Source organism: Loxodonta africana, chromosome 3 (genome assembly GCF_030014295.1).
Source record: "Loxodonta africana isolate mLoxAfr1 chromosome 3, mLoxAfr1.hap2, whole genome shotgun sequence".
Classification (NCBI taxonomy): domain Eukaryota; kingdom Metazoa; phylum Chordata; class Mammalia; order Proboscidea; family Elephantidae; genus Loxodonta; species Loxodonta africana.
Genome location: NC_087344.1, coordinates 15,509,885 through 15,535,663, shown reverse-complemented (window position 1 = coordinate 15,535,663; position 25,779 = coordinate 15,509,885). Strand labels below are relative to the sequence as shown.

Below are 25,779 nucleotides of genomic sequence, written 5' to 3'. Positions count from 1 at the left end.
GTAAATGTCAGGGAATTTTCTAATACTCAATGTTTGAGAAGGGGTAGTTTTCTGCACAGAAAGAATTTGATCCTTGCCATTGTAGAGACACAGTAAGAGACTAGCTGAGTAAGAGCTGCCTGATTCGGGTACAAAGAAACAAGGAAACATGTCAGGAAGATGGGAGAAATGTAGGAGTCCATAGGTGACTTGGTTCTAATCATTTCATGCATGTACTGTCTTTACACCTTCCCCTGGATGAAGCTACAGAGAAACGTTTCTCCTCATTTCCAAACATTAACTAAGGGATTTAGGTTACCTGGCTGGCATCGCTGAGGGATGATCCTTCACATCTGCCCTGGATGTTGGATGATGTAGCCAGAAGGTCAGTACTCAGGAAAGGCAGAGGTACCAAGGGAGGCACCAGGCTCCTGGCATGAGAACCATCTCTGAATGGAGTCTCAGGTGCATTGCTTTTTGGCTGGAGAAGGACTTTTGAGTGAAGTGGTCACAGGTAGGCTACTTACAGCCTCTGTGTCTCTAGGGACTCAATATCCAAAGCTCCTCATTAACCAAACCCTTTTATTATCATTCTATTCCCAGGGTAGTGTAAATCCTGAAAGACCAAGCCAATGCAAACCAAGCGAATCTGCTGCTGACAAGTCAATTCCAACTCACAGCAACCCTGTAGGACAGAGTAGAATTGCCCCACAGGGTTTCCAAGGCTGTGATCTTTAAGGGAGCAGACCGCCACATCTTTCTCCTGTATAGCAGCTGGTTGGTGTGAATACCAACTCTTCTGTTAGCAGCTGAGCACTTAACCATTGAACCCGCAGGGCTCCCTGACCACGAAAATGTTGCAGATGTTGTTAGGTGCTGTCGAGTTGGTTCCAACTCACAGCGACCCTATGCAAAACAGAACGAAACACTGCCCGGTCCTGAGCCATCCTTATAATCGTCGTTATGCTTTAGCTTGTTGTTGCAGCCACTGTGTCAATCCAACTCATTGAGGGTCTTCTTCTTTTCCACTGACCCTGTACTCTGCCAAGCATGATGTCCTCCTCCAGGGACTGATCCCTCCTGACAACATGTCCAAAGTATATAAGACGCAGTCTCCCCTCCCTTGCTCCTAAGGAGCATTCTGGTTGTACTTCTTCTGAGAAAGATTTGTTCATTCTTTTGGCAGCCCATGGTATGGTCAATATTCCTTGCCAACACCACAACTCAAAGGCATCAATTCTTCTTTGGTCTTCCTTATTCATTTTCCAGTTTTCACAGGCATACAATGCAATTGAAAATACCACGACTTGGGTCAGGGGCACCTTAGTCTTCAAGGTGATATCTTTGCTCTTCAACACTTTAAACAAGGTTGCCCACTGCATATCGCACTTTGTTGATGAGTCTTCCTCCAATTTTGATGCCCAGTTCTTCTTCATATAGTTCCGTTACTTGGATTATTTGCTCAGCACACAGATTGAATAAATATGAAAGGATGCAACCATGATGCACAACTTTCCTGACTTTAAAGCACACATTATGCCCTTGTTCTGTTCGAATGACTGTCTCTTGATCCATGTACAGGAAAATTAACTTTTCTGAAATGAGAACAATTAACCATTCCAGGATTTCCATTCTTCACAATCTTATCCATAATTTGTTATGATTCATAGAGTCAAATGCCTTTGCATGGTGAATAAAATACAGGTAAACATCTTTCTGGTGTTTTCTGCTTTCAGCCAGGATCCATCTGACATCAGCCATGATATCCCTGCTTCCATGTCATCTTCTGAATCTAGCTTGAATTTCTGGCAGTTCTATGTTGATATACTGCTGCAACCACTTTGGAAGGATCTTTAGCAAAATATTACTTGAGTGTGATATTAACAATATTTTTCTATAATTTTTGCATTTTTTTGGATCACCTTTCTTTGGAATAGGCATGAATATGGATCTCTTTCAGTCAGTTGGCCAGGTAGCTGTCTTCCAAATTCCTTGGCATAGACAAGCAAGCACTTCTAAAACTGTATCCATTTGACAGACCCCCACATGTCTGTCAGTTTGTAGTACTGTGGGGCTTGCCTGTTGCTGTGATACTGGAAGCTATGCCACTGGTATTCAAATACCAGCAGGCCACCCATGGTGGACAGGTTTCAGCTGAGCTCCTATATTAAGACAAGCTAGGAAGAAGGACTGAGCAGTCTCCTTCTGAAAAGAATACCTAATGAAAACCTTTTGAATAGCAGCAGAACAATGTTTGATATAGTGTCAGAAAATGAGCCCCTCAAGTTGAAAGGCTCTCAAAATACAACTTGGGAAAAGCTGCCTCTTCAAAGTAGAGATGACCTTAACAATCTGGATGGAGCCAAGCTTCTGGACCTTCATTTGCTGATGTGGCACAACTCAAAATGAGAACAACTACAAACATTCATTTATAATAAGAACATGGAATGTATTAAGTATGAAACTAGGAAAATTGGAAATCATCAAAAATGAAATGGAACATATAAACTTAGATATCCTAGGCATTAGTGAGCTGAAATGGACTGGTATAGGCCATTTTGAATTGGGTATTCATATGGTTTACTATGCCAGGAATGACGACTTGAAGAGGAATGGCATTGCATTCATTGTAAAAAAAAGAACATTTCAAGATCTATCCTGAAAGACAATGCTGTCAGTGATAGGGTAATATCCATATACTTACAAGGAAGATCAGTTACTACTACTATTATTCAAATTTACACACCAACCACTAAGGCCAAAGATGAGGAAATTGAAGATTTTTACCAACTTCTGCAGTCTGAAATTGATCAAACATGCAATCAGAATGCATTGATAATTACTGGCCCTTGGAATGCAAAAGTTGAAAACGAAGAAGAATCAGTAGTTGGAAAATATGGCCTTGATGATAGAAACAATGCCAGAGATTGCATGATATAATTTTGCAAGACCAACTTCTTCATCGAAAATAAAATTTTCAGCAGCATAAATGGTGACTATACATGTGGACCTCGCCAGATGGAATACACAGGAATCAAACTGAGTACACCTGTGGGAAGAGAAGATGTAAATGCTCTATATCATTAGTCAGAACAAGGTCAGGGGCCGACTGCAGAACAGACCACCAATTACACATATGCAAGCTCAAGTCGAAACCGAAGAAAATTAGAACAAGTCCATGAGAGCCAAAGTATGACTTGAGTATACCCCACCTGAATTTAGAGACCACCTCAAGAATAGATTTGATGCATTGAGCACTAATGACCAAAGACCAGATGAGCTGTAGAATGACATCAAGGACTTCATATGCTAAGAAAGCAAAAAGTCATTAAAAAGGCAGGAAAGAAAGAGAAGACCAAAATGGATGTCAAAAGAGACTCTGAAACTTGATCTTGAATGTTAAGTGTCTAAAGCAAAAGGATGAAATGGTGAAGTAGAAGAGCAGAACAGAAGACTTCAAAGGGCAGCTTGAGAAGACAAAGTAAAGTATTATAATGAATGACATGTGCAAAGACCTGGAGATAGAAAACCAAAAGGGAAGAATACACTTGGTGTTTCTCAGGCTGAAAGAACTGGAGAAAAAATTCAAGCCTCCAATCGCAATATTGCTGGTTTCTATGGGAAAAATATTAAACGATGCAGGAAGCATCAAATGAAGATAGAAAGAATACACAGTCACTAATTGTTGAGTAATTGATAGACTTTCAACCATTTTAGGAGGTAGCATACGATCAAGAACTGATGGTATTGAAGGAAGAAGCCCGAGCTGCACTGAAGGCATTGGTGAAAAACAAGCTACCAGGAACTGATGGAATATCTTTTTTTTTTTTTTTTTTTAATTGAGGGATAGCAAGTGGGAAGTTGGATATATAAGTCTGGCATTGGGGGAAGTGCTCCTTTCTACCTATAAATTTAGGATTCATTTGTCTTCAGATGAATTTTAAATCTATGAGTCTGGATGCTGTTGCAAAGGATTGAATGTAGCTGGAGAAGAAGAGACCTGAGGACTGAAACAGGAGGCCCTCCAGTGTTTAGAGACTGGAAAGATGAGAAGACACATCAAGAGAAATAGTAGCTAGTCATGTAGGAATAAAGTCAAAACAATATATGGTGCTGAAAGCCAAGTGACGGAAGTATGTCAATATGTAATAAACTGAGACAATGTGGTTGAAAAGAGAAGGACAGAGAATTAACTGACCTGGACTGGGTTGGACTTGTTAAGGTGGAGAACATTGGCAGCTCTTCAAAAGCACTCGGTAAAGTGTTGGGGCAAGGGCCTGATTGCATAGACCTAAAGACTAAATAGAGAGAAAAGAATTGGGGAGAGTGAGTGGAGATATCTTTTTTGAGGAGTTTCGCTATATGAAGAGGACAGAGAAATGCGTCTAATGGTAGAGCAAAATGAGGGGCTCAGGGAGGGTTATTTTTTTCTTTCTTTTTTGTAAGATTTGAGGAATTCAAATATCTTGCATGCTATTGAAAATGAACAACTCAAAGGGAGAAACCTGATGATGCAAGAGGGAGATGGGGGCATTACCAGAGTTATGTCCTAACATAGACAGGAGAGATTGAATTCTATGCACAAGTGGAAGTGTTGGTGTTGGTTAAATCCACCTGACTATAATTCTTTCAAGCAGAAACAGAAAGCAAGTAATCTTGGAAACATTAAAAAAATGAAGTACTCAATAATTTGTGCCAAAACACAAACTGAGATACACAGTTTTACAGGCACATTCTTCAAAGCACTCAAGGGAGTTAATTTAAAGATTAAAGGAAGGTTTCAGAAAATGTTAGGGGCCGGATATTCTTTATCTCTCTTTATAAGGCCAGCACAACCTTAGTGCCCAAAGCAGACCAGGTTAGCACAAGAAAGAAAAATCCCAGGAGAACAAGCACAAGGAGAAACAACATCTACCTTGATGGCAAATAAGAACAATGGGGACTATTTGCCTTACCAACTATCAAGATATATCATGGATCTATAATGACTAAAACAGGATGGTTCTAGTATAGTATAGAAAGACAGAACTAACAGGATCTTCATCTATATGAACACTTATCAAAGACAGAAGCATCAGACATTTTATTTATGACAACATGGCATTGCAGAGAAAAGATGGTATCATTCAGGAAATAGTGCTGAGATCATCTTTTAACCATATGGAAAGCAAATGAAATTGGATTCTCCATCACATCATATTCAAAGATAACTCCAATGCCTTTTAAACACAAAAGTAAAAATGATTAAATGTTTATAAGACAAATAGGCAGACATTTTTATGAGATTGGAGGAGTTAATCACTTCTTAAATGAAAATACAACATGCACAGTCCAAAAGGGAAAACACTGATCAATCCAAACAACTTAAAAATAAGCCACTAAAACAAGTCACTTGAGAATGAAAATTTCAAGTTTTTCTTTCAGGATAAGAAAGAGAACACAGCAGGACAAATAAACATCCAATGAAGTATTTCCAAATACGGCATTGCCTACACCACAAGTATCAATTGCTAATACATATTCAAACTAGTAAACTAGGATAATGGCTGAAGTAAGTGCTTAAAATATAGGAAACAGAAGGAATTACAAAAGGAGAAAGAGAGTGCTACACTTGTAAATCAATTGTGCTGACTCACATTCATTAGGTAAATTCATTTAATTCTACATGGCAGGCATTGGTCTCAACATTTGTAATCATTGTAGCACTTAACCCCACTTCACACTTTTCTAATCAGAGCATTCATTTAGTCCTTCCAAGGTAATGAAATTTCTCTTGATAGTAATTATTTTTAGAAGGGGCATATGCCCCAATTCAGGCTGATGATATAGGATGTTCTCTGGATGATTCCTAGGAAAGATTATCTCTTGATTGTCACTCTTGCTGTTAGGGGTCATCAAGTCAATTCAGCAGAATGAAACACTGCCCAGTCCTGTCTAATTTTCACAATCATTGCTATGTGTTGGAGCCCACTGATGCAGCCACTGTCAGTCCACCTCTTTCAGTGGCTACCTATTTCTCCCTGACCCTCTATTTTACCAAGCACTTGTCCTCCAGGGACTGATCCCTCCTAATAACATGTCCAAAGTACATGAGATGCAGTCTCTCCATCCTTGCTTCTAATGAGCATTCTGGCTGTACTTCTTCCAAGACACATTTATTTGTTCTTCTGGCAGCCCATGGTATGTTCAAGGGTCTTTGTCAACACCATAATTCAAAGGCATCAATTCTTCTTCCATCTTCCTCATTTATTGCCCAGCTTTCACATGCATATGAGCCAATTGAAAAATACCTTCGCTTCAGTGAGATTCATCTTAGTCTTCAAAGTGACATCTTTGCTTTTTAACATTTTAAAGAATTTTTTGCAGCAGATTTGCCCAATGCAATACGTCATTTGATTTCCAGACTGCTGCTTCCATGGGTGTTGATTGTGGATCCAAGTAAAATGAAAGTCTTGACAAGTTTAATATTTTTCTCCATTTATCATGAATTAACTGAAATATACCTCGCCGTTATGTTACCCAGTTGTTTTAGAAGAATATACTGATTGAACAGTCAGACATCTTGGATCACCAGTTGCCTTAGTTATCTAGTGCTGCTATAACAGAAATACCAAAAGTGGGTGGCTTCAACAAACAAAAGTTTATTTTCTCACAGTATAGTAGGCTAGAAGTCCAAATTCAGGGCATCGGCTGCAGAGTAAGCCTTTCTCTCTCCACAAGTTCTGGAGGAAGGTCCTTCTTGTCAATCTTCCCTTGGTCTAAGAGCTTCTCTGCTCTGGAACCCCAAATACAAAGGACATCCTCTGCTCCCAGCACTGCTTTCCTGCTGGTATGGGTACCCCTGCCTCTCTGCCAGCTTCCCTCTTTTAGATTTCAAAAGAGATTTGGTCAAGACAAATCTAATCTTGTAAATTGAGTCGTGCTTCATAAGCACAACTGCCTCTAATCCCATCTCATCAACATCATAGACATAGATTTTACAACACATAGGAAAATCACATCAGATGACAAAATGGTGGGCAATCACACAATACTGGGAATCATGGCCTAACCAAATTCATACACATATTTTTAGGAGATAAAATTCAATCCATGTCAGCAGTATTCCTTCCCCATTGACCCATCCTATCCCAAGCCCAAAACAGAAGACACAGTCACTAAAATGATGGTATCCTACTGGTGATTTTCCTCAAGGCTCCTGTCATGTCCCTGTTCCTCAGGCTATAGATAAAAGGGTTCATCATTTGAGGGACCACACTGTACATCACTGAGGCTACTGCTGTCTCGCTAGAAGAGTGTGTAAATGCAGAACTGATGTACACACCAAAGCCTGTCTGAAAGAATACGGAAACAACTGAGAGGTGAGACCCACGAGTGGAAAAAGTTTTATACTTTGCACCCACTGATGGCATTCTCAAAGTAGAGGAGACAACCTGAGTGTAAGAGAAAATGATTCCAGAGGGAGGAATGCCACCCCATACAGTAGCCACAAAATACACTAGGATGTAATTGATGATGGTATCAGAACAGGCGAGGTTGACAATCTGAGCAAGTTCACAGAAGAAATGAGGGATTTCCAGGTCTGTGCAGAAGGACGGATGCAACACCATCAGACTGTGAAGTAGGGCATTCACAATGCTGATTAATAAGGACAGTAGGGACAGCAAGCCATAGAGGCAGGTGTTCACGATGATGGTGTATGTCTGTGGGGGGCAGATGGTCACATAGCAGTCATAGCCCATTGCTGCAAGGAGAAAACTCTCCAAGCCAGTAAAAACCAGGACAAAGCAGACCTAGGTGAGGCACCCTAAGTAAATGATGCTATGATTCTGTGCTTGGATGTTCACCAGCATGTTCGGGATCGTGGTTGTGCTGAAACTGATGTCAGTGAAGGAGAGAATGGAGAGAAAGAAGTACATGGGGGTGTGGAGGTGAGAGTAAGAGCTGACAGCCAGGATGCTGAGTAGGTTTCCCAGGAGGGCAACCAGGTATATGGACAGAAATAGGCTAAAGAGGAGGGGCTGCAATTCTGGATCCTCTGTAAGTCCCAGAAGAAGGAATTCTGAAACACCTGTTTGATTTCTGGGTTCCATATTGTTGGTGAATCTGATGGAAAAGATGCAGTGACAGATAATCAAAAGTGTGGTTCCTCGACACCCAACAAGATCATTACCTGAAATCCTGTTAGAAATGTAAGTTCTTGGGACCCACTCCAGACTTACTGATGATAAACTCTGGGATGAGCACTAGCAGTTTATGTTTTAACAAGACTTCCACGTGATTCTGATGTATGCTGAAGTTTGAAAACCACTACTTCAGAAAGACATGTTCTTGTCTACATTATGAACCTAAGGAAATATTCAAATCTTTCTCTCCACTCACTCCTCTTTCTTCTTCTCCCTTCAATCCTTCTGAAGGTTTAAATTTTATTTGAGCACCCACTCTATTTCAACACACTGTACCAAGTTATGAAGATGAAGTAAAGAATAAGGCATGGCCTTTTCCCTTCAGAATTATTCCATGCCTTCAAATGGATTAAAACAATGAAATCCATTTGCAGAGCAATGGTTGTCAAACTTTGGAATCCTTCAGAATCCCCTGAAGGGCTTGTCAATGATGAATTAGTTATACTGTCACCCCCATCAACTTGGGCGTACACTTGGGAGAGGTGGTGTTATGTCATAGACACAATGCGCAAAGTCAGCGAGTAGCAGTGATTGTGTCTGAGCTCAGATTACCTAACTGCCGAGTCGACTCTCTTGATGTCTCTCTGTTAATGTCTCCGGATAGTACACAATTAATGCCCCTAGTCACTCAGATTTCATAATTCCCCTTAAAAAAATTTTCGTATCTCCTTCGAATAAAGTCTTCAGGGTATTTCCACCTCTGCCTACAATGTTAGTATGTAGCAGATGGGATGGCATCCAACCAGGTCCACACTTTGGATCTGAGGTGAAGATTAGAAAATGTTATCTATAAACCTGAACCTCAAAAGACTTCCTCGTGGAAACATACGTCATCTGCATTAGTGACTGAATCCAAGAAAAGCTAGGCAACTAAGTAGACGAGATTCTCTGTTCTCCCAATTATATGAAGTGTTAAAAAATTCTTCCCTGGACATGATAGGTGGCATATCATTCTTTTTAAAGCCTGTTTCATCAAAGATGACATTCAAATGGCAAACAATTGCATGAAAGGATGCTCAAAGTCATCCATTAGGGAGATGCAAATCAAAACCACAATGAGATATCCCTTCACCCCTATTATACTGACAATGATTTGAAAAAAAAAGGAAACAATAAACATTGGAGAGGATGTGGAGAAATTGGAAACCTCATCTCTTCCTGTAGAAATGCAAAATGGTATAGTTGCTGTGGAAGACAGGTTGGTCATTCTTCAAAAGTTTGAACATGGGACAACCACATGACCCAGCAACCCCAATGCTAGACCAATTGCTATCAAGTCAATCCAACTACATTCCCAGAAGAAGTGAAGTTAGAAATGCAAACAGATACCTGTACACTAATGCTCCTTGCAGGACTTTTCACAATAGCCAAAGGTGGAAATAACTGAAATGTTCAACTGAGGAATGGATAAACAAAGTATGATATATACACGATTGAATACTTTGTTGGTGTCCAGCCTAATTCCAACTCATAACAACCCTACAAGAAGAAGTAGGACTGCCCCATAGAGTTTCCAAGGCTATAATATTTATAGAAGCAGATTGACACATCTTTCTCCCATAGAGTGGCTGTTGGATTCAAACCACCGATTTTTGAGTTAGCAGACATTTGCTTAATCACTGTGCCAACAGGGTTCCTTTTGGATAAAACTAGAAAAGATTATGCTGGGGAAATAAGTCAGTCACAAAAGGACAGACACTGTATAAAGTCATTTATATAAAGTAAGCAAATATAGATAAACCAAAGCTTATTAGTGGTTCCCAGGAGTGGAAGGACTGGGACAAGAGAGTTTTTGACTAGAAGGCATTGAATGTATGTTCCTGCTGGTGGGATAATTTGGAAAAAGATACCTAGAATGGTTTGTGCAACTTGAAGGATGTAAACAGTGTCACTGAACTGAATTTCAGTGTCACTGAAATTGCTGAATTCCTGTATGTTTTGTTGTGTATATTTGTACCACGATAAAAAATTGAAAAACAAAAACTTATGGAGATGTTGCAATGATGAGAAACGAGCAGACAAAAGGCAATTGGTACAGGGCTCAGCATATGGGGCCGTGACAAAGGTATGTCCTATTATGATTGTGTGTGTGATGAATATTAGCACCTGGCATCTGTTACTCCTAGGACAGAAGTGATGAACAGGGCAGTTGAGGGAAGACAAAAAGAGAGAACATTCCTGGCATAATAACCGCAAACTTCAGGGAAGAATTTATATGGGAAAATGCCTACTGGGAATCTTGCTCATGTAGAGAAGCAGAAGAAGGAAACACCCTAAATGAACATCAATGATATCAATATTCATTTGGCATGGACAGCTGAAGAAATATATAACAATGCAAACAAATACATTAGGTCTAGATGCATCAACACAAATAATGAAAACCTAGTGGAGAAAAAACAAATTGAGAAGAATTCTACTTACAACATGAAAAAACTTTGACTTTTTTTTTTTTTTTAAACCTAAGAAGGTATTTTTGTATTACGGATACTTCAAGAAAAATGAAAAGTACAGAGAATAACAATGAAGGGTTGGGTACCCATCAGTCAACACTATCAATTCACATACTTCACTACCCTTGCTTTAGATATTTTTATTGCAAGAAAGTAATGTATGTATACTTGAGATTCCCCACATTATGTATTTTACACAATATTGATTCTTTTCCTTCCTCAGCGTTAAGCACTACATTAACTTGCTTGGCATTGTTCCTCTGCACTTTTTACTACATTTAATATTATTCACCACAAAATTGTATTGTTTCCATTTTTAAAAGCTTCGTATAAACGGAATCATACTGAGTATGTCCTTTTACAATTGGTTCTCTTAATGTTTTGTTTTAAATTAATGCTGATACATTTAATTCTGCTTAATTTTTTTAAGTACAATAGGTATTTCACTATGTTATTACATCACAATTTGTTTCTTCATTTCCTAACTGATACTAATTATAGTTATTGCCTCCTAGCTGCCTATCCACTGGGATGCTCCTTAGAAGCAAGGATGGCGAGACTTGGCTCACATCCATGTTATCAGGGGAGATCAGACTTGGAGAAGGACATCAGGCTTTGTAGAGTAGAGGGTCAGCAAAAGAGAGAAAGACCCTCAATGAGATGGACTGACACAGTGGCTCCAACAGTGGGTTCGAGCATAACAGTGATCGTGAAGATGGTACAGGACTGGACAGTGTTTTGTTCTGTCATACATAGCATTGCTATGAGTTGAAACTGACTCAATGGCACCTAACAAAAACATGTATATACATATACACAGATAGACAGATATGTACATTTAGAATATAAAACTATGAACGCTGCTTCTAGAACGGAAAGAGAACAACAGAAACGATGACAAAAGGTATGCTTCCTGTATGCATATTATTTTGCCACTTTAAAAAGAATACTTGAAGTTGCCACAGCAGAACGTCAACAATTGTCAATTCTGGAAATGTGTAAGAGGTGGTCTTTTTTTTTTTCTTACACTGTCTGTACTGTTCTAATTTTAAATATTTGGTAATCTTATAAAGAGAAACAGACAAACTAGTGAGGTACCTAAGTCTGTGTCTCCAATTGCTTCCCTGGAGCCTCAGAGCCTGGCACAAAGTATAATACCAAAACTTTCCCAAAGACGGTATATCAATAACCAGTTATAGGAAGATAAAGTGAAGCTCAAAAACTCTCCTCCCCACCATCAGCACAAGAATACAAGTAAACGTCAAGGAATTTTCTAGCAGTCACATTTGAGAAGGGCAAATTTCCGCTCCAGAAGAAAATGATCCTTGCCATTGTAGAGAGAGAGTAAGAGATTAGCTGAATAAATGCTGCTTGATATTGCTGCAAGGATACAAGGAAATATGTCAGAAAGATGGGAGATGGTTAGGCAGGAGTCCATGGGTGAGTTGGCTCTAATCATTTCATGCATGTACTCTTTTCACAGTTTCCCCTGGAGGAAGCTATAAGGAAACACCTGTCCTAATTTCCAAACATTAACTAAGGGATTTAGGTTACCTGGCTGGCATCACCAGGAATGATGCTTGACATCTGCCCTGGATGTTGGGTGCTGTAGCCAGAAGATCTCTACTCAGGAAAGGCAGAGGGACCAGGGGAGGCACCAGGCTCCTGGGCATGAAGACCATCCGTGGGCAGAATTTCAGGTGCACTGCTCCTTGACTAGAGAAGGACTTTTGAGTGAAGTTGTCACAGGAAGACTATTTGCAACCTCTGTATCCCTGGCGGCTCAATATCCAAAGCTCCGTTAAACACTTTTGTTGTCATTCTGATCCCAGGGCAGTGCAAATTCTGATAGACCAAGACAATCCAAGCCAACCAAATCCACTGCCATCGAGTCAATTCTGACTCCTAGTGACCCTTTAGTACAGAGTAGAACTGCCCTGTAAGATTTCCAAAGCTCTAAAAGTTCACGGAAGCAGACTGCCACGTCTTTCTCCTGCAGAGTGGATGATGGGTTTGAACCTCCAGCTTTTTGGTTAGCAGCCGAGTGTTTAATCGCTTTACGACCAGGGCTCCCTGACCAAGACAATAATAAATGGGAATTCAGGAAGGCTGATTTCCTGACCCTTAGAGGCCAGGTGACTGCCATTTACTTTTCTTCACCTGTTCCTGTTCATCTCCAATTCACACACCTTGCACATTTATCTTCCCTTTTTCCATACAACTGAAAGCATGTCTATCTCATCGATGATATTAGGAAGTCTGATTCCAATTTAAGGTGTAAAAACATAGTTTATATAGGTGAACATATTATATTTATAATAGCTAAAATATGTAAAAATGTAAATACCTAGGAATTTATCTAGTGTCATTGAAGGTTTCCTGAACCTTAATCTTCATTCTGCATGTTTCATAAAGCAGATTCTAATCTATTCTTCGTGGTCAATTCTGGCTGCAAACAGTATAGACAGAACTGTTACTTCCTCTTTTGATTTTTGTAACCACCTTGTACAATTTTGTCAAATTGTTTCAATGTGTATCTCTCTTTTCACTCAGGGACTATGAATTGAAAGTGTGGTTCTTCATTTTTAATAGAGTTGTGAGAAATCACAGTGTCACTGGCTAGGACTAGTTTGCAGGTTTATCTGTACACAGTACATTTAGGTAAATGACAACCATTATTTTATAGGTGAAGATGGTGCTCCAAGTTAATATTCACTTAAAAACCTTTTGTCTTTTTTTTAAATCTCAAATTGTCTTCTATTTAAATACTGTACGGTTTTGCACTCTATAAATAATGTCCCAGTGCTGTCCCGACATACCTCCTTAGGTTGAGCCTTTACTACTATTTGCCATCAACATGTCAGTCACTTTGGTGTGAGCTACCTGCATTTAGTGGCACACTTTTTTTTTTTCTAGTCCTTGCTCATGGGCTGTTGTGCCCCTTTAGTCTCATTCTGTTTTATGGGCCTAATCTTTGGCTGAAGGGTGGAACTCAGGAGTGACTTTATTACTGAGCTAAAAGGTGTCTGGGAGCCATACCCTCCAAGTTTCTCCAATCACTGTCAGGCCAGGAAGTCTGTAAACCTTTCATCTTTAAATGAATTCAATATTTTCATATATTGATCAGTTTATTTTACCACATGTTAACTGTTTCCATATGAACTTTGTTAATCTATGGTATTCTTGACACGCCTTTTTGAAAAAAAAAGTCACCCTTTGCCATCCTAACACTATCACTTCAAACACATGAAATAATAGATAAAATACAACAAGGTGTAGTGGGAGCATCTTAGATAAGAGAGAGTGCACACACAGATGGAAAGAGACAGACAGAAAAACAACTACAAAACCCTTATCATCATTCTGCAAATTATGATTTAAACAGCCAGGAATGAAAATCATTGTAAAACAAAAACAGGGAGCCAACAAAATCAATGATCAACATATGGAGACCAGCAGGACTATAACAGAATGAATGATGGGGAAAATAGAAACATGAGATCAAAAAAGTAGTGTGAGTATATTACATAAACAGCCTCCTGAAGATGGCAAGGGCAGATGCAGGGAGGCCACGGAAAGTACTTTTGTACAAATCTTAAAATGATAGTGGCTTGGGTCATGGTGATAACAGTGAAGGTGGTGAGATTTGCCTGAATCCTGGATACATTTTATTGGTATAGATAACTGAGTTTTCTGAAAGGTTGGACACAGGGTATAAGAGGAATAGAAGAATCAAAGAGGGTGCTCAATGAGAGAAAACTACTTAACACCTGAAAGAATAGAGTTGTCATTCACTGTGATAGGTAAGGTCTCTGTGTGGTGCAAAAGGTTACACGCTCAGCTACTAACAAAAAGCTGGGTGGTTCAAATCCACCCAGAGGAATCTTAGATGCATGGCCTGGTGATGTACTTCCAAAAGGTCACTGGTATTGAAAACTCTATGGAAGACAGTTCTGCTTCACACGTGGGGTTGCCCTGAGTTGGAATGAACTTGACAGTAAATGATTCAGCTCTGGTTTTGGTTTTTTTTTGTTGTTTATGTTTTTTTGAGATAGGTAAGCCTGTATGATGAGCAAATAATTAGCAAAGCCAGATTATGTGCAGAAGAATGCAGCATCAGGTTTGGAGGAAGACTCATTAACAACCTGTGATATGCAGATGGTACAACCTTGTTTGCTGAAATCTAAGAGGATTTGAAGAACTTACTGATGAAAATGATAGACGAAGGCCTTCAGTATGGATTATGCCTCAACATAAAGAAAACAAAAATCCTCACAACTGATCAATAAGCAATATTGTCATAAATGGAGGTAAGATTGAAGTTGTCAAAGATTTCATTTTATTTGGATCCACAATCAATGCCCATGGAAGCAAAAGTCAAGAAATCAAACGAGTTATTGCGTTACCACCTTTTCTACAAAACAGATCTTTAAATTGTTTAAAAAAAAAAAAAAGCAAGATGCCATTTTTAGGACTAAGGTGCATGGGACCCAAGCCATGGTGCTTTCAATTGCCTTATATGCGTGTGAAAGTTGGACAACAAATGAGGAAGACCTAAGAAGATCTGAAACCTTTGAGTTTTGCTGTTGGCAAAGAATATTGACTATACCGTAGACTGACAGAACAATTGCCAAAAAAACTGTCTTGGAAGAAGTACAGAGAGGATGCTCCTTAGAAGCCAGGACGGCAAGACTTCATCTCACATACTTTGAACATGCTATCAGGAGGGTCATCCCCAGAGAAAGACATCCTGCTTGGTAGAGTAGAGGGTCAGTGAAAAAGAAGACCCTCAACAAGACAGATTGACAGCATGGCTGTAAAAATGCGCTCAAACATAGCAATGATTGTGAGGATGGTACAGGACCGGGTAGTGTTTTGTTTTGTTGTACATAGTGTTGCTATGAGTCAGAACCAAAAATACGGCACCTAACAACAATAATAACAAGAAGGCTGGGGGCAAGGTATACTGAGGAATAGCAAGTGGAAATTTGGATATACAAGTCTGGGATTCAAAGGAGAATTCCTCTCTAAATATTAATCTGGGGCTCATTTGTGTTCAGATGACTTTTAAATCAATGAGTCTAGATGCTGTCACAAAAGACTGAAGTTAGCTGGAGAAGAAGAGGTCTGAGGACTGAAATGGGAGACCCTCCAGTGTTTCAAGATTAAAAAACACATTAAAGGAGACTGAGAAATAGTAGCTAGTGAGGTAGGAGTGAAACCAAAATAATGTGTGGTGTTGAAATCCAGGTGAAGAAAGTGTTTCTGTAGGTAATAAACTAAGTCAATGTGGTTGACAAGTCAAGTAAGAGAAAGACAAAAAATTAACTGACCTGGACTGGACTGGACTTAACAAGGTAGATAACGCTGGTGGATCTTCAAGAGCACCCTTCACAAATTGTTGGGGAAAAGGCCTGATTGCATTGACCTCAGGAGTAAATGGAAGGAGATAAATTGAAAAAAGCGAGTGGAGACATCTCTTTTGAAGAGTTTTATGGTAAAGGAAGCAGATAAATGAAGATACTGCTAGAGCAAGATAAGGGGGTCCATAGAGGTTTTTTGTTTGTTTGTTTTTTAAGATTTGAGGAACTCAAATATATTGGTTGCTATTGAACATACACAAATCAAAGGGAGAACCTGATGATGCAAGAGAGAGATGGGAGAATTACCAGAGTTATGTCCTAACATAGGCAGGAAAGATTGAGTTCTATGCACAAGTGGAAGTGTTGGTCTTGGTTAAATCCGAGAGGCCACACTTATCTCAAGAAGAAATAGAAAGCAAGTAACCATGGATGCTTTCAATAAATTAAAATCCTCAATAACATAATTTGTCATGAAACACAACCTGAGATACACTGTTTTACAGGCAAGTTCTTCTAAGCACTCAATGGAGCTAATTTCAAGATTAAAGGAAGGATTTCAGAAAGTATAAGTGAAGAGATATTCTTTATCTTATTTTATAAGGCCAGCACAAACTTAGTGCCCAAACCAGACCAGGTTAGCAGAAGAAAGAAAAATTCCAGTGTTTAAAAATTATATGCAAGAACAGTGGAGAAACAATATTTACCCTGATGGCAAATGAGAGCAATGGAAAGTATTTGCCTTACTGACTGTCAAGATATATCATGGAGCTATAATATCTAAAATGGTATGGTTCTAGTACAGAACAGGAAAATAGAACTAAGAGTATCTTCACGTACATGAAAGAATTATTAAGTACAGAGGAGGAATCAGTCACTTTATTTATAAAATGTAGCATTTCAGGGAATAAAAACAAAAAACTGAACCCATTGCCATCATCGATTGTGACTCATAGCAACACTACACAACAGAACAGAACCACCCCATAACGTTTTCAAGAAGCAGCTGGTGGATTTGAACTGCCAACCCTTTGGTTAGCAACTGAGCTCTTAACCACTGCACCACCATGGCTTCATGGATGGTATCATTCAGAAAATTGTGCTGAAATCGCTGTTTGTCCATATGGAAATAAAATGAAATTGGATTCTCCATCTCACCATATTCAAAAATCATTCCAACGTCTTTTAAACACAAAAGAAAAAATAATTAAATGTTTATGAACCATATAAGAAAATATCTTTATTAGATTGGAAGAGGTGATCAGTTCTTGAATGAGATGTAACACACACAGTCCAAAAGGGAAAAAGTAGATCAATCCAACCATTTAAAATTAAGTCACTGAAAAATGAAAATCCAAAGTTGTTCTTTCAATGTAACAAAAAGAAGACAGCAGGACATTCAATTAAGTATTTCCAAATGTGGTTTTGCCTACAACATAAGTATTAACTGCTGATAAATATTTAAATTAATAAGCTAGGATAATGACTTACTCAAGTGCCCAAATGTGTAAAAGCAGAAGGAATCGAAAAAGGAGAGAGTGCTACCCTTGGAAATAAATTGTGCTGGCTCACATTCATCTAGTATATTCATTGAGTAACTTATTAGGTGGCAGGCATTGTACTAAACACTTGTAATTGTTGTAGCACTTGATCCCTCCTCAGACTTTTCTAATCAGAACATTTGTCTAATCCTTTCAAGGTAATGAAATTCCTCTTACTTGTAATTAGTTTTAGAAGGAGCACATGCCCCAACTCAGGATGATGACATAGAATGTGTTCTGGATGACTCCTTGAAAAGGTTATTTCTCAAATACTGAGACTGAATAAGAAACAGTCAGTTTTCCATCCCTGGTTATTGTATCTTAAATGACCACTGTGCTGCTGCAGCCATTGATGACCATCACAGGAACAGCTTTAGGAAAAAACCAATATATGGAGCTGTGCAATGTAGCCCTGTGGTTCTGGAGGTTCTGGACCTACCCTACCTCTGAAACCTTTGTTTTTATATTTGGTGCTATGTGAGTTTAGACTTTTCCCTCAGTATACCTGAAAGTATCCTCACTCTTAGAGTTGAACTATATCAAATCTAAATGGAAAAAAGTGAATGAATATAATTATGCCAAATGTATAGATGAGTAAACTGAGCTTATGGTTGCTGCTAGTTGCTCTCGAGTTGATTCTAACTCATGGCGACCCCATGTGTTGCAGAGTAGAGCCACTCCATAAGGTTTCCTTGGCTTTAAACTTTAAAGAAGCAGATTGCCAGAACTTTTCTTCTATGGTATCTCTGAGTAGATTTGAACCACCAGCCTTTAGCACTTGTGTGCAAACCATTTGTGCCACCTAGGGACTTTTAAATTGAACTTAGAAAGCTGAAATAAATACACAAAGTTCACACAGCTATTACAGAGAAGAGGTAGAATTCAAACTCAAATGTTCTGACTCCAAATTTTCACCCTTAACCATTATAATTTCTGAACTCCTACTATTCAAAGAACTTAATCAGGTTCTCTGAATCAGTATTATTTATTTCACTCAAGCATATTCCAACAGCTTAAGCCCAAAGCAGGTGAAACATTAATGAAAAGAAGATATTCTAGAGATGAGTTTCCTCAAAGCGCCCATTATGTCCTTGTTCCTTAGACTGTAGATGAAGGGGGTAAGCATGGGTGTGACCACGGTGTACATCACTGATGCAACTGCACTCTTCCTAGAGGGTAGAGTAGCCGCAGAGCTAAGATACGCCCCAAACCTGTCCCGCAGAACAAGGAAACAACTGAGAAGCTTTGTACATTCCACCTGTTGATGGCATTTTCAGGAGGGAGGAGACAATTTGCATGTAGGAGAAAATAATCCCAAGGAAGAGCCCACCACCCAAGGTACTAGTCATAAAATATAGCAGGATGTTATTAAAGAGGGTATCAGAACAGGCAAGCTTGAGGACCTGAGGAAGTTCACAGAAAAACTGGGGGATTTCCAGGTCTATGAGGAAGGACAAATGCAGCACCATCAGACTGTGGAGCAGGGTGCTCATGATGCTAACGAGCAAGGAGAGTAGAATCAGCAGGCCACACAGGTGGGGGTTCATGATGATAGTATACCTTAGTGGGTGACAAATGGCCACATAACGGTCATAGGCCATTACTGCAAGGAGACAATTTTCCAAACAAGGAAAAACAAGGACAAAGCAGATCTGGGTGAGGCAGCCTGTGTAACTGATGGATTTGCTCTGAGTCTGAATGTTCACCAGTATCTTGGGGACCGTAGTGGTGCTGAAACAGATGTCACTGAAGGACAAGTTGGAGAGGAAGAAGTACATGGGGGTGTGGAGGTGGGAGTCTGAGCTGATGGCCAGGATGATGAGCAGATTACCGGCCACAGTGATCAAGTATAAGGTCAGGAACATTCCAAAGAGAAGGGGCTGCAGTTCTGGATTCTCTGAGAGGCCCAGGAGGAGGAATTCTGCTAAGCCTGTTTGGTTTTCTGATTCCATGTTTGTTGATGATTCTGATGGAAAGAATAGAGTTGAGATATACAACAGATGTACAAAGGTCCCTTATTTTACAGAAACACTCTAATCTGTATTGTGAAATAAAATTAATATTATCAATTTTTCCTGTGGTTCTCTCTGTATCTCTCTCTCTCCTCTCCTCCTCTTTCTCCTCTTTTTCTCTCTCCTTCTCTCTCTGTTCTCTTTCTTCCTACACGCTCATTTCTCTCTGTCCTACTTTCACCTCCTCTATCACATCTTTCCAAATACGTTTAAGTACCTACTTTTTTCCCACATTTGTCAATTAACATGAATATAATATCAAATGGCACATATTTTTTCTTAAGAATTTTCTGAACTCTGCAAATTAGCAGGAAAACCAAAATCATATGGTATTAAATATATATATTTAGAGCAGTGGTTCTCAAACTTCCTTGCATCAGAGTCAGCTGGATGAACTGCTAAAATGCAGATTGCTGGGCATTGCCCTCAGAGTATCAGATTCAGAAGACTGGGCATTAATCCAAAATTGTGCCTTTCCAACAAATTCCCAAATGCTGCTGCTGCTCAGCTGGGAACCACACACTGGGGACCAATATTCTGCAGACTAGTACAATTCCTGAAGAAGAAATCATCTGGCTCATCAGTGCGCTACAAAGTGGACTGGGATTTCAAGTCCATGACTCAGCCCATTTTCAGTGGGTCTCCACAATTTGTCTTTTTAACTCTCTACTTTCAACATTCCATTCTTTGGATCCTTACCACAAAACTCTTGCCTAATTGTTCTAACTAATAGCAGTGTTAGCAGGAGTCCTTGCTTGGCACAAGAGGTTAAGCAGCTAAGGAAAATGTTGGAGGTTCAAGTCTACCCAGTGGCATCTCAGAAGAAAGGCCTGGTGATCTACTTCTGAAAAACCAGCCATTGACAACCCTATGGAGCACAGTTCTGCTGTGACACACGTGGAGTCATTGGAGTTGACTCAATGGCAACTGATTTGTTTTTTGGTCCAATTAGCAGATATCATAGTAACAAATACAATAACTATTATGAACTTCTACAACAATAACACTAACACAGAGCTCTGAGTATTGGCATACAGAATTCTCAGTATTTATATGAATTAATTTTATTCTCCCTACAGATCCATGACTTGGGTGCTTCTATCATCCTTCATTTTACCCATGATCTCAAGTATATAACATGAGGTTAAGTTATGGATACATAATACATGATCTCATAAGAACTGGTGAAAGAATTTGAACTTAGATTGCCAGATCAGTGTGGACCTCTTACCACCGTGTGACACGACCCCTGAGTAGGACAGGATCAGGCACTGGAAGGATCAACAGATTCCATCGCTTGCCTCCTGAAAAATTCCATGTAAGTCCAACACCAAGTGCTTTCCCTGGTCTTCAAAGTCACCTACTCTCTGACGTCATAGGTAGTATCTAGCAGGTGACATTATCAAAGCAGGACCCACCCTCAGGACTTGAGGTCGGTATTGGAATATGCTCCCTAAATCTCAAGCTGTTATGGCTATTATGGCAATAAGATTCTTTTTTCTCCCAATACCTGAGATTATACGTAGAACATTTATTTTTTTCCTAAAACAGAGGAATGAGAGGAAGAATGAAATGCATGGGGTCTTTAAATCACTGAAAAAAAGAGAAATAATTTGTTGGTGTGTCCTAAGTGAAATTTTAGGATAGGAAAGACACAATCTGACAACACAGGTATCCTGTCAGGCATGTACCTACAGTAGTAGGAAGAGGGGGAGTAGAAATTTGCCAAGTCAGCCTTAAATGGAAAAAGGAACTTAAGCAAAGTACACCTAAAAAAAAAAAAAAAAAAAAAAACCCACTACTGTCAAGTAGATTTTGACTCAAAGCGATCCTATAGGACAGAGTAGCACTGCCTCCTAGAGTTTCCAAGTAGTGCCTGGCAGATTAGAACTGCTGACCTTTTGGTTAACAGCCATAGCACTTAACCACTATGCCACCAGGGCTCCTGAAGTACACCTACACACCTCAAATGCCTTTATAGCTTTGAGACTTAAACATTTCATCAAAACAAATTGTCTAGTAAGGATCTTCACATCTGGTGAGTGGGTGAGGTACTTATCAGTTAAGGTATGAAGTACTTGTTATTTAAGATGATCATTTCAATTGAACAAGCTAATAAGGCCTTATTTTTAGAAATTCCTTATCTTATACATATCACACAGGGCAAAGTAGGAAGTTCTGTTTAACTACTACTTACGTTTGTGCATGAAAAGCAATAGAAAAAAACACCATACCATTTTAAATTTGAAGAGCCATAATTAATCTTCATTAATAGATTACTTTTCCTTTCCTTAGGTATCTTATTGAAATCTGTCCCTCCCTTCCTTCCTACCTTTTTGTGGCAGATTATGGAAATAATTTATTCTTCTCTACTCAGGAGCTTGATGAATTTCCTATTCCTTTCATAGTTTGACTCATTGTCTCCATTGTACAATTAGCAGATAATGTTAGAAAAAGAACTCTTGAGAATCAATCATGAAAAGCCATATCCTCCTTTCTTTTGTTTCCGGTTAAGCCCATCAACGCCTGAGTCTGGCAGCCTTGGGAACTGGCTCCCGTGGGAATCCCAAGGTTGTGTACTGGGATCAACTCCAGAACACTCCCATTTCCTGTGTTAAGATGAGGTCCCCGAGAATATGATCACTGGATTCTCAAACACAGGCAAGAATTGATTGTATAAGTCCTGGGCACATTTACATATTTATCCTTTATTCTCATGAACCAATAATTTAGAAATGGTCTCTAAAGGAATCCCACGAGTGAACAGCTCATTAGGATGTTTATGTTCAGAGTAAATGCCCCTTGACAAATACTGCTTCACCAATAAGGAAACCTGGGGCCCTAAGGATGGGGTCATACGACAAGCAACCCTAACAAAATCAGTCATTTGCTGGAAGGTTTGGAATCAAACACCCCTGAGTTTATTCCCAACTCTAGCACTTGCTTTGTGAATGTAGAAACTTTTATAACTGTTCAGAAACCTCAGATTTCTCCTTTGTATAATGGGACCTATCGTGGAACAGTATAGGGATATTGTAAAAATGAGAAATGAATAGAAAAACTCATCAAGCACAGTGTTCAACACATTACACCCTCTTGATATTTCCTGTTGTGATTTGTTCTGCATGGGCACAACTTGGCATTGTTCATTACAGAAGGGAAGTGACAGGCGGAGCCAGATGAAAGAGGATCAATGAAAGTTAAAAGAACCAAAACCAAACCCAGGGCCATCGAGTCAATTCCGACTCATAGTTAGAACATTCCTAATGTGAAAACGACAAATTTTAGGGAAGAAAAATGTGCCAAAAGTCTACAAGGAATCTTGCTCATCTAGAGAAGCAGGAGGAGAGAACAAGCCGAATGAACATCACTGGTATCAGTGGAAAAGAAGCCCTGGTCTGGTGGCAGTGTTTAAGTGTTTGGCTGCTAATCAAAAGTCGGCTGTTCAAACCTACCAGCCACCCTGCAGGAGAAAGATGAGGAAGTCTGCTTCTGGAAAGATTTCGCCTTGCAAACCCCTTAGGGCAGTTCTACTCTGTCCTCCAGGGTTGCTATGAGTTGGAATCAACTTGACGGCAACAGGTTAATGAGATATCAATGTTCATTTGGCGTGGACATAGGATGAAATATCTAGCAATTAAAACGAATAAATTAGACCTAGATGTACCATGACAAAGAATGAAAACTTAAAAAACAGAAGTTAATTTCTCTAACAAGACATCTATAGTATGGGAAAATTGAAATAAGTTTTAAAATTACGCAGACATAAATTATTCTTCTTTAAATTGAAATATTTCAAGCACACTGAAAAGTACGGAGAAAACAACAAAGGCCTAATTATCCACCACTCAGCACCATCAAACTAAAATGTATCACCATACTTGCATTATGTACTTTTTAAAATTACGATTCTTTCCCTTTTTGTATGAGCTTAAATCCTTTATTCTATGAGTTATTTTTAATTATTTTATGATGTATTCAGTATTTTTTAAGAAAAAAATACATATTTATTTCAATACCTCCCCGTTTATTTTTTCACACATCTTTTTCTCTCCACCTGAACCACAACAATGAACTTGGTATGTATTATTCTCCTGTCTTTTCATTACTTTCAGTCTAATTCAATCAATAAACAATGCTATTGTTTTACATTTTAATACTTTATGTACTGTGGGTGCCATTTTACAACTGGTCTCTTAAAATAATGCATTTAACCTTATCAGTCTTATTACAGCTCAGCCTGGTTCATTAACTTTACCTACTTTAAGGTATTTCACTCTGTTATTACATCAGAACTTATTTATCCCCTCTCCAGGTGATGGGCATTTTCATTGCTCGCGCGCACACACACACACACATAAAGGATGGGAATGGAGTGGAATAAAAAGGGCTTATCATCTTTGTGTTTACTATTTTGTTACTTTAAGAATAGAACTGTTATGGCAAAATGTCAACATTTATTAATTCTGAAAGCATTGATATATGACTATTTGTCCTGCTACCCTGAGCTAATCTGTCTTAAAATATTTCCTAGGTTAATAAAGAGACACTGATAGATACAGGTATGTAGCCTGTGGAGTCAGACTGGTTCTCCACTTCCTCACTGCTAGTGCTCATAGCCAGGTCAAAGATCTCCCTTAAAAAGGTGTATCAAGAACCAGGTAAGGACAAGCTGACTGAACACACATGCCCCTTGCCAAAGAAACAAAAATTGTTTTAAAGAATTCTAGAAAATTGAGCAAGGGCATATTTCTATTTAAGATGGAAAAATTCCCTGGAAATTTAGATTCAGAGTACGAGATTAGCAGAACGAGAGAAGCTCAAGTATTCGTGCAAATGTACAAGGAAACATGTCAAGAAGATTATGGACAATTGGCAGGCATCACACAAGTAACTCCATTCTGCTCATCTTCTGCATGTACTCACCTCACAGCTACCCCAGATGGACTTGAAGACAAAGACATCTCCCTATTTGCAAAAGATAAACTAGGGGACTTCAGATTACCTGAGTGCCAGCATTAAGAAATGACATTCGATTCTCCCCTGAAGGCTGAATGATAAAAATGGAGGCTCTGGACTCATGGAGCACAGAAAACAAAGAAGGACCAGGATCCTATGGGAAGTGATGGAGACAAGGCTCAGGTGTGCTGCCTCCTGACCTGGGCAAGGTTATTGAGTGGGTGGTCAAAGGCAGACTCTTTGATGTCTCCATGCCCCTTGGGGTTTCAATACCCAAAGCTCCTCATTAGTCAAACTCTTTTGCTGTCATTCTGTTCCCTTAAGCAGCAAGCCTAAGAGAAGGAAAAATTTATATTGAATGATTCCATTATCCTAAGAGCCCAGGCATATGCCATCTTCTTTGCCTCATCTCATTCTGCTCATACTCATTTCAAGTGCCTTGTACACATGGACATACCACCCTTCTGTAATTGTATTAGTCTTCTCTCTTTATATTCAAAGGTGCCCATAATCTAAAAACAAGATTAGGAAAATTGACACCATGTTTAAGCTAAAAATATATACTTTATTGTGTGAGGATGTGTATTCTATACAAATAAGAGCAATAATCTAATAGATGAACCCTAAAAAGGGAGATTCTGAGAGCTAATTCTTTGATGGCACATGGATCCTTTTCCTGCATCTAATATCCAGCAGTTTCTAATCTAGCCTCTGTAATCAAACATAATTGAGCGCATAACAGGCATTTAACCTCCTTTTTAATATTTCAATATCAACGTTTCCAAATTTTATGGAAGTTAACTTCAATATCCACCCCTCATCTGTCAGTTTGTCACAGTGTGGTGGCTTGTATGTTATTGTGATGCTGGAAGCTATGCCACCAGTATTTCAAATACCAGCAGGGTCATCAATAGTGGACAGGTTTCAGCAGAGCTTCGAGACTAAGGCAGAATAAGAGGAACAACTTGGGGTCTACTTCTAAAAAAACTGACCACTAAAACGCATATGAATAGCAGTGGGAGATTGATATAGTGCTGGAAGATGAGCCTCTCAAATTGGAAGACTCTTGTGGTCATTAAGATTGTCTGTCAACTTGGCTGGGCTATAATTCTCATTGGTTTCGCAGTTATAATGTAGTCTGGCAGTTCTATAATGATGTGATCATCTCCATGATGAGATTTGATATAATGTGACCACCTCCAAGATAAGATCTGCTGTGAGTAGCCAATCAGTTGAAGGGGAAGTTTCCTTGGGAGTGTGGCCTGCATCCAATATATGTGGACTTTTTG

The 25,779-nt window shown here is 39.2% G+C and overlaps 1 protein-coding gene across 1 annotated transcript; it reads right to left on the bottom strand.

The window, feature by feature from the left end:
- Positions 1-7,136: 7,136 nt before the first annotated feature.
- LOC135230492 (olfactory receptor 7G2-like) lies at positions 7,137-19,471 on the bottom strand. The gene is made up of 3 exons (XM_064279844.1): positions 18,862-19,471; positions 7,461-7,723; positions 7,137-7,313 (listed from the first exon to the last, which is right to left on the bottom strand). Exons 1-3 carry the CDS (start codon positions 19,469-19,471, stop codon positions 7,137-7,139), a joined length of 1,050 nt encoding a protein of 349 aa, XP_064135914.1.
- Positions 19,472-25,779: the final 6,308 nt, after the last annotated feature.

What these genes read in the sequence shown, in the direction of transcription:
- LOC135230492 (XM_064279844.1), bottom strand. Translation starts at nt 19,471, where the DNA reads ATGGAATCAGAAAACCAAACAGGCTTAGCAGAATTCCTCCTCCTGGGC. An exon ending in CCTGCTATATTTTATGACTA is followed by an intron (nt 7,724 to 18,861) that starts GTACCTTGGGTG and finishes TTCTCCTTGCAG; the next exon opens with CAATGGGCTATGACTGCTAT. An exon ending in TAGTGTATTTTGTGGCTACT is followed by an intron (nt 7,314 to 7,460) that starts GTATGGGGTGGC and finishes GTATTCTTTCAG; the next exon opens with ACAGGCTTTGGTGTGTACAT.